The sequence below is a fragment of the Otolemur garnettii genome, unplaced genomic scaffold (assembly GCF_000181295.1).
Source record: "Otolemur garnettii isolate 467f Iridium unplaced genomic scaffold, OtoGar3 scaffold00074, whole genome shotgun sequence".
NCBI lineage: Eukaryota > Metazoa > Chordata > Mammalia > Primates > Galagidae > Otolemur > Otolemur garnettii.
In genome coordinates this window covers 1,928,321-1,941,003 of record NW_003852469.1, presented here as the reverse complement: position 1 = coordinate 1,941,003, position 12,683 = coordinate 1,928,321, and the positions used below count along the sequence as shown (strand labels likewise).

The 12,683-nt window shown below is 46.0% G+C and overlaps 1 protein-coding gene across 1 annotated transcript in view; it reads right to left on the bottom strand.

Annotated features, from left to right (window-relative positions):
• Window positions 1-12,683, bottom strand: part of KIF13B (kinesin family member 13B) — a 161,898-nt gene that overhangs the window by 44,284 nt on the left and 104,931 nt on the right. The window contains exons 24-31 of the mRNA XM_023515544.1: window positions 11,240-11,386; window positions 10,320-10,349; window positions 8,817-8,916; window positions 7,873-7,999; window positions 7,095-7,150; window positions 5,417-5,541; window positions 4,077-4,253; window positions 1,240-1,332 (exon numbers count right to left, since the gene is read on the bottom strand). Of these exons, the coding sequence (XP_023371312.1) occupies window positions 1,240-1,332; window positions 4,077-4,253; window positions 5,417-5,541; window positions 7,095-7,150; window positions 7,873-7,999; window positions 8,817-8,916; window positions 10,320-10,349; window positions 11,240-11,386 (855 nt within the window). The remainder of the gene's footprint in view (window positions 1-1,239; window positions 1,333-4,076; window positions 4,254-5,416; window positions 5,542-7,094; window positions 7,151-7,872; window positions 8,000-8,816; window positions 8,917-10,319; window positions 10,350-11,239; window positions 11,387-12,683) is intronic.

Genomic DNA, 12,683 nt, shown 5'->3' with positions numbered 1-12,683 from the left:
ATTGTTGTTTGGCGGGTCCGGGCTGGGGATTCGAACCCGCCAACTTAGGTGTAAGTGGCTGGCGCCTTAGCCGGTTGAGCTATAGGAGCCGAGCCAAACAGGCTTATTTTTAAATGCACAGCAGGCTCCAAATTAGATAAGTAAATGGTTAGTATTGACTATGTAAGTCTAATGCTTGGAGATCCAAGAAAGAACCAGGTACTATCTGACGGTATCTGAGAGGAGAAAGCACTGTGCAGTACAAGAGCTAGAAAATAAAACCTAAGTCCCGGGTAAGCTGCTTTTTTCTTTTATAAAAACTTGCATCTGTATTAAAATGTGCATTTTCCACCTCCTGTGCAAATACTCAGCAGAGATCAATGGACGGATCCTAAGCCCTGAAATAAGGAGAACAGGTGTCCGTGATGCTGGGGTGTGTGTGCATCTGAGGAAACTAAGTCTCCACCCCTTGCTCACTCCTCACTTTCTGCTAGAGCCTGTGGGAAAAGGAACTTTCTCGTTCTCAGAGTCCTTTCCTTAGGTCCCTCCCTTCCACTGCCCCTGCAAGGGGCTCCTCTGTTACCTGGCTGTGCCCCAGCCAGGAAGAATCAGTCTAACTCAGGAGTTAAACAGCAGGCGAATGTATATGCCCATCTTCCATCAAGCCTCTATCAGGTGTCTAATTTTAATAAGCTCCACTGTCTGAATCCTCCATCTCAATTAGTTCAGAAAGAAAAACAGTGGTACTAACAAAACGATCGTTGTAGGAATGATGATAGAAATAATCTGTATGCCTTACCCCCATTTAATCCTCGAAATCCCTATACAGAAGCTATTACTAACCACATTTGATAAAAAAAACTTAGGTTCAGGGTAATTTACCCGAGTTTACTTTGTTAGTAAGTAAAGAAACAAGATTGCTGTTTGACTCCAAGATCAAACGTGAACCTCTGAACCTCTGCCGTGCTGTGTCACCTCCCCTCAGGGCTTGTATCATGACCTTCTTCTGCCCTCTTCTCTGAGTCAAAAGGTGGAGCTTTGCTTTTCAAAAGAAAGTTCCTTTTCAATAAAATATTAAAACTATAACTTTTAAACTAGAGAATTCCGCCACGAATTAAGATCAGGGAACTCTCGAGCATTTGCCCAAATCCCCATTTTCACGGCACACGTCTGTATTTCTCGGCTGGGTGGCTTCTCAGGGAGTTAGCTCCTGTCAAAGGTTTATTTCTAGTGGAATTCGAGTTGCAGAAGATCCTTCACCTCTGGAATGTTGGAGACAATTTCAAAAGTCACTCCACAGCCAGGAATAGAACTTCGATGCGACATCTTTTTTAGGAGGCTCTGAGCAAAACCCTGTGGAGAAACAAAACACAACGTACAGTTTCCTGTCTCAAAAACTGAGCTTCTTAACAACAAGACAACATAAAGGATGCTATGGTCATTCTAACAGAACGAAAAGAGGCCATATTTCCAACACAAATACGGTTTCCTCAACTGCGTCCTACTGCACAGAACTGTTGTTAGATGCCTGCAGGGGGTGACAGGTCCTGTTACCGACGTACAGGATCAACGGACTGTCCACTGTACAGCCCGACGCAGAGATGAGACTGCTGACCTCCACATGACAAATGACCTTCTGAGTAAGATGTAAGCAAGGACTGGTGACGCTTACACTTTTATCTCCCCCCCGCCCCCAGCACGATGGACATCTCGTACCATGAATATTGACAAGTTCAGGCAGTCAATTCTTTACCAAAGCAGGATCGTTACGGCAATGATTTAAGAGTGCACGGTCACCGTCTGTGCTGACTGCGCTCTCTGCACAGTTAGGATTGAACTGTTGAATTAATGCAGAGATGACTCACTTGAAGAAGCTGCTGACACCAGACACTGTGCAGAGGCTGAAGAGAGCAGGGTGAGAGGAACCCGGGGGGCACCACGCCTCTGCCCCACGCAAAGGGCAAGGCCCAGACACGAAACCCCAAAGAAAACAGGGAAATCAAGCCATCTGGTGCTAGAAACAGATAATTTCACAAACCCAGCTGGTAATTTATTTCATATTCAATGATCTTTGGTTAATTTTGTAATAGATTTTAGCATCTCTGAATGCAAAGAGACCACTGAGTTCTCCTCCCTCCCAGATGTGAGCCCTGCAGCGCGGCCCAACCCAGCCCAGGCACACTGCTGAGGCACAGCCCCAGGCTCCCCTGATGTGAGCCCTGCAGTGCAGCCCAACCCAGCCCAGGCACACTACTAAGGCACAGCCGAAGGCTTCCCAGATGTGAGCCCTGCAGTGCCGTCCAGCCCAGGCACACTGCTAAGGCACAGCCCCAGGCTCCACGCAAGCCAGAGGAGATGGCGGGGTGGGGGGCAGGGGGAGCTACTGTTGTCAAGTTTTTTCCTACTTGTGTGGAGCTCAGTGAAGTGGGCCTGTAACCAGCATGGCTTAAGGTCAGGTGGAAGGCCCTGTTTCTACGATTAAGATGCAAGTTCCAGGAACGAATTATCTGAAATTGTGAGGGAAAATGGCATCCCTTAAAATACTTCCAAATCACGTCAACCAGGAAAAATCATGTGGCAACTCATTCCTATAAATAAACAAACAGTAGAAACTTAGTGACTCCACGGCAGCCCCTTTCCATTGAAGACTCTGCAGGGATGGTGGGTGTGGCCGTGCAGGTCTCGGGGCTGGCAACTGGGATGCCTAATTCTGAAATGGAAAATGACTCTTCAAAATGCTCCCCGAGAGCAGCATGCCTTTTTCAATCCCTTACAGACTTACAAGAAAAGGGAGCCAGAGAATGAATGGGACATGCATGGCACACCCTGCGGCTGACCCCGAGACCCGGGTTTTATTGATGTTGGGTTGCCAAGCTAAAGAGCTGCGATTTTAACAGCATTACCGCCAGTCTTCATTTCAAAGATTGATATCAGGGTGACATTTAGAACTAAAGATTAATTTTTAGGGTGGAGATTACATCTAGGAGCCAGTCAACCGTGACTGTGCTCTTTTAAATGAAAAGATTTTCATCTATACTGGTTTTAGTCAGTATAGTGAGAATGCCTCAAAAAAGGCAGATAAGACAGTTACAAAGATCTCCAGACTCAATCTCCCAGATCCTTATATTTGCAAAGCCAGTAACGGGAAGAATTTAAATTCTTACGCTTCTCCGCTAAACCCCTCCCTGTCCATCTGTAACTGTGTTGAGAGCCGCGGCACATGCAGCCCACCCTTGTCGCTCTGTGCTCCTCACGTCCCCTGAGCCCGCCTGGCCTGCCTTCCTCAGTATGTCTGCACATGTATCTCCTCCAGTCCCTGGGACGGCCAGCTCCTCACCTTCCTGGCCAACACTCCTCTCTGTAAAGTGTCCACTCAAAAGCTGCCCTCCTCCCCAAAGCCTTCCCTGACTTTCTCACTCTGAAAATCTTTACTCCATCACCCGCGATCTCGTCCCAAGGGGGGAGCACCTGCCCTGCAGCTCTGACCCCAACCTGGAGCAGGTGCCTGTTCATGTACTGACCTACACAAATCCACTTGGCTCTTTCAGGACACAGACTATGTGTGCTTTCTTGAGATGGGGTCTTGCTATGCTGCCCAGGCAAGTCTTGAACTCTTGGACTCAGCCAATCCTCCTGTCTCAGGTCTCCCAAGTAGCTGGGACTACAAGTGCCCAGCTCACTTCTTATTCACCTTTTTATCCCAAAGCCAAATACATGCATCAAAGATTGCCAGGGAGAAAAGCTCTGGAAAGAGAAGGGTGAGCAGCCTGTGCCTGCCAGGGAACCTCCTCAGCTTGCGGGACCCACAAGAACTGCCCCATCCAAGGGCTGCGTGGCCCTCAAAGGAACAACCATAATTTGTGAATCTGCCATAAGAGAGACTCAGGGTAACAATTTAAAATGCCAGGAAGGAAGTTAGGTGACACGTGGGCCTACACAAGTGTGGTCAGGGACAGCAGCAGGCACCTGGAAAAGAGACGCTCAGGGCCTCCCAGACCCCACCTGGACACAAGGCCCACAGAGTGATGAGGCCACAGCTCTGCCCTCCGGTCAGACCTCTGGTCCACGTCATTTCGTCAACTGGATTACAGACTCACCTGGCGGCCGTGAACGTGGACGCAGATGCGTTTGCGTAGCACCAGCTGCATGTCGGCAGGGTGGCTGAGCTGCACCGTGACACGCACGATCAGAAACACGCGCTCGTCGGCGGGGGTGCCCCTGCTGAGTTGCGGGCAGCTGTGCACTGCCGAGTCCCAGGAGGCCTCGGCTTTAACCTACAGATCAGACACAAAATACTTTTCCCTCTTATCCAAAAACAAAAACCCTCCCAAGGAAACCACCTTGGCCTGGGCTGGAGAGGGCACAGGCCAGCCCGGAGCAAAGTTCTAGTATGAGAACTGAGTGAGAGTGGAATGTGAGGATGCGGCCTCAGTCCTTAGCCTGGAAAGCACAAGAGCATGATGTTTCTTGCTGGCTTGCTTTTACATATTTTTTATTTTAAAAAATGGTCAAATATCAAGAAAAGTTGCAGAACTTGAGTACAGTGATGTCCTATATCCTTGTCAGCATTTGGTCACTGGGGCTTTTCTGTCTCATGACAACACATTATTATTATTTTCACTGAACCACTTTCAAGTGAACTGCAGACAGTTATCACATTTGGGAAATTTAGCATTGATTTATTACTATTATCTAATATGGAATCCATATTCAACTTTTTCTATTTTCCCAGCCCCGGATCACAATTTACATTCAGTGGCCACATCCGTCTACTCTACTCTGGACTAGAACCTCAGCTGGACACAGATAAGCTGGACGGGGCAGACCTGCCCTTCTGTAGAATGAACCATAACTGGAGTGTCTGGCTGTTTCCTTATCATTAGACTCAAGTTTTGTCCTCAGGGACATCGCCAATAACGACGTGTCCTCAAAGCATCACGTGTCAGCTTTCCTTCCGAAAGATACTTTATGACATAATTTTTCAAACGTACTCAAAATGAGAGAATAAATTCCCATGACACACCCATCACTCAGATTCAACCATTAAGATCAGGGATTCACCACACTGCCTTCAACTATTCCTTTTCACCTTTTTAAGAAATCTTCCCAGGAGTATTTCAAAGCAAGTGGCAAACATGGTGCCATTTCGCCTCCAAATACTCCTGGAGCATCTGCTCCCATCTCTCACTGCTTAACTAACAAGCATGAAGCTTCTGCACCTGCTGACCCGAGCTACCCGCGCCCCTTGGGAGGTGTTGACCAGAGAGGGAGACAGAGGGCGAGTGGCCGTCACCTGATGCTCAAGGTCCCTTCTTTGTGGAATTTATGTATTCTGAAATAAGTGAGCCCTGAAACAATTACCTTACTGGTTGTTTCAAAAAGCCTAGGGAGAGGAGGGGGAGCTCACTCTTCACCGCCTGCCTTACGCCGCACTCACCTCTCCATCGTGGTGCCTTACGATCTGCAGCTCAAAGAACTCTTCCTCTTCTTCCCCCGTCAGGGTGGCATCCCACCCACCAGCCTCTGGGTCATCAAGATTATCCTGAGAGCTGAAATCGTCAGCTACAAGTAAAAACGTTCCATTAAAGATCATCTTAAAGGATAACTCTACCGTCTAAATCTCAATATGCCTGTTACTAAAATTCTTCGGCTTCAAATTTCATTTGCTTTTTGCTCCTTGTGACACTGATGATAACCATTTAAAAGTTCACAGACCTTAGAGACAGAAAATGTCTCAAGAAATCATCTCATCCAGTGTGCTGCCTTACGCCTTTATCTTACGCGGAAAACAAGTGAAGCCGAGATACCTCCCAGGTTATCTGAGGTCAACTCACAAATGTCAATGACGGGATTATAATCCAAATCCCACCTTTCAGAGCGCTGAAGAGTTGAGACCCAATCAAGAGTGATTCCAGTGGAGTTCAGCAAAAGGATCAACTGTCTCCACGAGTTAGCAGCTGAAGTGCTGAACCCTGGCCCTCTGGTTACGCGGCGCGTGTGGCCCCTCCAGCTCCCTGCCGAGCTGGGCTTGTGAGTTGACAGCCAAAGTCCCTTTCCCAGTACGTGGGTGTGGGGGAACCAAGGCTGTGCCTAAGGCCAACCAAAGTCAAGAGTGTCTCTTTGAATATCCAGACTAACTGGTCTTCCTGAAGGTTATTTTTTTACACTTCCTCATGTACACACTCACTGCTGCTCTCCCCCCATAGTCTCTCTCTCATCCATCTAGGAAGACTTAACATAGGAACAGACCAGAGTTAGACAGGCTGACTCTTCCCGAGATAAAGAAACAACTCCACCCAGCAATGGCCAGACAGTGCTGTCCGGACTCACTATTATTCTCTAACTCTGCTTGTTTATAAAAATCTCCTGTGTAAATAAACTAAGTGGCACCAGATGCTAATATAACTCACTGTCGGCTCAGTGGAAGGAAACGGCTGAGGACATCTGAGCGTGTCTAATCAGGAGAGTAACACAGAGTCTCCTGCAGATGTTGTAGGAACTGAACTGCTAACTTTTAACTTATTTTTAGCTCCTTAATCTACCTTTCCAATTTTGATTTTTCTTCCTCCAGGCAGCAGAGATGTAAAATGTAACAGACCTAAAACCTTTTGTGTGGTGGTGGTGGTGGGAGAATCAGGAAAATGACAGTTACAGAAAAAGAAGCAATGCAGGGATGACTGGCACTGGAGCTCACAGAAAGAAGTGGAGAAATTCTTTAGATAATGCTAAGAAAACCCCGCAGGAGAAACCCTGCCACTTAAGTATTGCTAGTCATTAGTCCTCTCCAGAGACACGGCTCTCCCTAGGAATTAAGGAAATGCTTTAACTACAGGGCAACATTGCTACCAGCCTAACCTATGGGGAGAACAAGGCGTCCTCACAGCACTGTAGGACGTGGCAAAGCTCAATGGTTACGCCTTCCTGACATCGTTAAAAAAATACAACTTATACGAATAATTTAGTCTGCGGAGGAACAGAGCATGTGGGCAAATGTAATCTGACTCTACCCTTATGATGACAGAACTGCCCAATAAGAGGCTTAGCTGGGAACTATGCGTTACGCAGGCACCCATGTGTCAGAGGGAGCCTTCGGAGGACACCCCCCCCCAACTTACCATTTAGGTCAAGGAATATAACAGGAATGTGGGTTTCCATCCCAGGCACTGGGGTCCTGTAACATGACAGACAAAGGCATGTGAATCAAGCGTAGCTTCTCAGGAGCACGCACTTCCAGACGCAGCCTGGATGAGCACACAGAACCAAGGCAGGGCAACAGCAACCTTGACCATGGCTTCTGTAACAACCCCACGTCAGAGATGCCACAGTCGGAACAGCAGCTGCTGCTCCACGTGCCAACACTAGACCTCAACGCTAGAGACTCACCTGCGTGTTTACCGTGAAATTCCCTTATTTAAACCTACTTTCTTATAAAATGAATCACTTAAAGGCTCCCTCTGGCTTAATTTACTATTTATAATTTCTATAAAGTGGGATAGGACATTTGCTGACAGTTCAGTTTAAGCCAGCACCAAAACCAAAAAAATGCATGGAGATGCAATTTCCTTACGACCAGACAGTCTTTTAAGGGAATGACCCAAGTAATTAACATATTAACTGTTTTTTCAAAGCTAAGTGCAGTGGTACTAAATATTGATTTAGATTCTCAGAAATCTTAATGACTTTGGCCAATAACAATATTATTTAATAAAACAGTTTTAGGCCATAGTTATTCAACTCTCGAAAGTAATTTAATAGTTTCTTTAATTCAAACAACTTGTTCCCCACATGCCATTATGAATCTTCCATGAACTGCGGCACATGCAAGATTCAGTCTGAAAGCAGGTGGCTTAGTGAGCGTTCAGAACCCCAAAAGTCGCAGGACGGGGCTCCTACCATTCTGCCGGGGCCCCCGGAATCCCACTGCCAGCAGAAGGGACCATCACCGCATTCCTCTCCTCAGTCAGGGTCAGCCGCATTTCTAGAAGCTGGGCTTCCCGGTCAGTGTCGTCCTCTGTTTTATCTAGAACATTAGGAATCGGATACAGAAATCTCACTTGCTATTTGTACGTCTGCCCTAAGTAAAGACCAGATTTGCCCGTATTTCAGTTACTAGTTGATGAGTGCTCACTAGTAATAAAAACCAACTCCAAGCTAGAGAACTCAGGGGGGATCCGGCAGAGCCGGAGGCTCTGGCCATGGAGGCTACAGGCCGCAGTGCAGGAGAGGGTCGGTCCAGAGTCAGACAACTCAAGCCCTCTGAACAAGAACTATTAACACCTTCCTTTCAGTTGTTATTTTTATTTTTTTGGAGACAGTCTCACTATGTCACCCTCGATAAGAGTGCCACAGCATCACAGCTTACAGCAACCTCCAGCTCTTGGGCTTAAGTGATTCTGTTGCCTCAACCTCCAAGTAGCTGGGACTACAGGCACCCGCCACACCTCCTGGCTATTTTTTGTTGCAGTTGTCATTGTTCTATAGCAGGCCCGGGCCGGGTTTGAACCCGCCACTCTCGGTATATGTGGCTGGCACCATAACCACTATACTACAGCCGCCAAGCCCCTTTAAGTTATTTTTAAGGGACAATGTTTGTTTTGTGAATGGTATTTTCTTCTTCTCTGTCGAGGGGTGGGAAGGATGGGAAGGCCTGCATCGAGACATTATTAAAACAGGATTAATGTTCTTTTGGAAAGACGGGACCCAAGGAATAACACCCGTGCTCTGGCCATCCCCATTTCTGATGTTCACCTGGCTCTAATTTTTATGGCTACAAATGGGGATTTATTAATCGTGCACGGATTTGGGAGAGAGGGGAATACTCAAATTCCTCTTCCTACCATGTTTACTGACAAGCTTTTGCAGTTGTTGATCCAAGTACTCCTGACGTTTCGTTAGCGCATTCAGCCATTTTCTACGAAGTCTCTCTAAATCCCGATCCTAGAAGAAAACAGGGGCAAGGTGACTCAGTGTTACGTCGAGACAACATCTGTGGATCTGGTGCTCTCTCTCACTCACCGACTCTAACAGGCTTCCAAACTGGAACGTCTTCTACGCGAATTGCTTTACGGCCACTACCCGTCTACCCACAATTCAGAACAGCTACTCTCAGAATTAAAAGCATTATTTTCTAGAGTAAGGGTTTCTGAAAGGGCATCCCCTGGAATCCAGAACCCGCTCTGTAACAGCATGGGGACAGAACTCCAAGTACTAGAAACAAAAGTCTTCTAAAAAATCTCTTTGCTGGAAAGAAATCACAAAGATACTGAATAATCTTCGAATGTATATACTTAGGACAAGCAGAAGACTCCTTCAAACTTCCTGACTACTGTTTCCTGTGTGTTTCATCGACACTTCCCTCCACTCCCTTGTTTTCATGCACTTTAGGGGTAAGGGACGGGGCTGGGGGAGAGGAGACAGGGGTTGTCGTCACAGACCAACAACTCTGCCGGTCAGCACCTGCACGCCGGCCGCCCTTGCCTCATTTCCCTTCCTAACGAGGTTACAGGCTGGGTGGGCAGGGAACGCAGCAGACGCCCTGTGTCTGGACTTCACCAGGGCACTTAACCAAATAGCCTGTGACATTCTTGCGGACGAGATGGAGAGACGCGCAACGTGTCCGCTTGAGTGAAATCACGGAGGGCTCAAATATCACATCCAAAGAAGGGTGATTAACATCAGCTGAAAAGAAGCCTCCAAGGTGGTGCCACAGGACTCTGCATCTAACTCCAGTTGATACCATGTTTTTATCAGTGCCTTATGGGAAGGCAGACATTTCTATCAAATTAGGATGATGCAAAACCAAGAGTGTGACTGCACAGGATGACATAATCAGGCTCCAGAGATCCCTGACAGTCCCGAGCGATGACTAACACGATGAAACTTCACAGACACAAACAAAACCTTGGAGGAGGTTAGGAAAGGGAAAATAGATTTTAAATTGCGAACAAACCCGGTATGATTCCAGGAAGCAAGGAAAGAAGAGATGGCTTCATATATGTGCAAAACACCCAGGGCTTCACTGCAATGGGGAATGAGACCACTAGGACAGAGGCAGTGGGTGGTGACTCCCCGTAAGGAGAGAAAAGGGAAGAGGATTTGGAGAAAGGGATCTTGAGGGAGTCTGAGGGGAGCTCACGTCTGAGGGTGACTCTCTGTCCTGAAGAGTCACCAGGACACCGCTTAGCTGATGTCTACCCAACAATGTCCCCTTGCTCTCTACTGTTTCACTGTTTAAAAGAAGGAGTATTTGAATGAAAATGAAGTGACAGTGCAATGACATCCAGGAACGTGTCATTATGTCCTTCCAAAGCTTCTTTGATGAGGTTAACAGGTTAAATTACCTGGTAGCTGTCCATGTCCTCCTCTTCCTCCTAAAAGAAAAATGTATACGATGTAGAACAGAATGATCATTTATCCAAAAGTCAGGCTTGCTAAACAATCTGAATCTATCCCCACAAGCTTCTATTTTCTAATTTAATCAACACCCTATTTCATCTCTCTCCTACCCTCACCCTGAGTTTTATAGTTGTCAGGAAGTTGGAGTAAAAGCTGGAGTTCTGGTAGGAGAGTGAAGAACACTCATCTGACCTTTTCAGGAACCAGTACAATGCTCTCCCTGCGGGGTTTACAGCCCCATCGCCAGGGGAAATCAAACACCTGCTGGCAAACAGTCTTTACAAGCCAGTAGGGGGTTTCTGCAGAGGGTGGGTAATGTTGAGGAGGTTAATCACTCTTAGGCACTGAGAAATCTGGAGGCTGAGATGTTTTAACCCACAGCTTGCCGTGTACACCGGGACAAAACCCTTAATAGTCTCATGCAGCGACTCCAGAAAAATGAGAAACATTTAAAAGAGACATCAGGCTGGTCTCACATGCCTGTGCTCAAGCAGTCCACCTGTCTCAGCCTCTCAGAGACTTTGAGACCAGCCTGAGTAAGAGCAAGACCCCTTCTCTACTAAAAATAGAAAAACTAGCCAGGCATGGTGGCAGGCACCTGTAGTCCCAGCTATTCAGGAGGCTGAGGCAGGAGGATTGCTTGAGCCCTGAAGTTTGAGGTTGCTATGAGCTACGATGTCATGGCACCCTACCCAGGGCGACAGAGTAAGACTCTGTCCCTAAATAAATACAAATTTTTAAAAAAATTAAAAAAGACATTAAAGCAAAACAAAATATCCTGAAACAAATGAAAAAGGTAGTTTTCATACAGGTTTCAAAAGGCTCTCTGGTTTGGTTTTGCCTTGTAACAGGTGCACAAGCTCACCTGGACGGCCTCGTGGGTTCTGGGGCACCTCAGTGGTCGGACTTTCACACACCCAATGCCAACAGATAATATACACTCTTCCATCAACGGCAAAGTCCCAGATTCCTGCACAGACTTCACTTCCACTTGAACTCGCCGGGATTGCCCCTGGATCACAGACAATTTCATGAGTATCAAAATCAGTTTCTTGATTTCCAAAAATTTGGGTTAGAGAGACCCCTACAGGCTGATGTTGAGAAAAACATTTAACTTTGGAGACACCATCTTAACCACAGCTTGTAAATGGTAAGTACTGAAACATCAGAAAAAATTATTTCCCTTTAATCAAGAAGAAAAATATAGAATATACAATTTATACATTTTTCAATAAAGAAATATTAAAAGAAAACATTCTAAAAAAAATTCTAACGAAAGCAAAACAGCTAATAAAGTTCAACTCACTAATAAATAAATGCAAATTAAAACAAGCACGATACACCTTTATTTTCACTTTCTAAGCCATTAGTAATCTTTTAAAAGGGAAATTTCCAATATTGTTTTCTGTTTATAAAACAAGCAATTTCATACATTGTAAGTGGGGATTTAAATTGGTGTAAGTATCTTTTGACCCAGCAATTCAGATTACAGGGATCTATTCCAAACATGCATATGTCTACACAGAATCTTAAGACGCCGTTAAGAATAATCAAAAATCAGGTAGAAATTAAATATATATTGATGACTTTAGGCTGGGTGCAGTGGCTTACGCCTGTAATCTTAGCACTTTGAGAGGCTGATGCCAAAAGTTTGAGACCATCCTGAGCAAGAGCGAGACTCTATCTCTATAAAAAACACAGAGATTGGGCGGCGCCTATGGGTCATTTGAGTGTTTTCTACACTCATTTTAGGCTACTCTAATATTTTACTATCGTTTAAAAGTATGTAAGTCTCACAGGATACAACGGTCTACTAAACATTGGAGTAACATAAAGCACAGCAAAAAGAATATATTCAAATCCTATGTACAAATTACTATCTCCCCTCTCATGGTCTGACAGATCACGGTGGCCCTGGGCTTAAGGGACCATTTCTACTTCTCCACTGCATGGACTCCAGCATGATCATTCTCCACCAAGCTGCAGTCTAACCCCTCCTGTGTATCAGTCACTCTGCTTTAAACACACATCTCTCTTCATCTTCGCACTAACCCTATGAGGTGGGTGTTACCTTCACCTGCACGTAACAGGTGAGGAAGAGACATCATAAAGTTGCTCACAGATACACAGCTGGGACGCACCAGAGCCACAGCCGAGCCCAAGCCTGTCACACTGAACATTTATTCTTTTTGCCATGTCACATGCCTTCTCCTTGTCGTCACAGATGATCTAATACTACTCAATATATTTATGTCCTACAAATCAATTCTAAGTTTTCCTTTAAGTCATATCTTTTTTTTTTTTTTTTT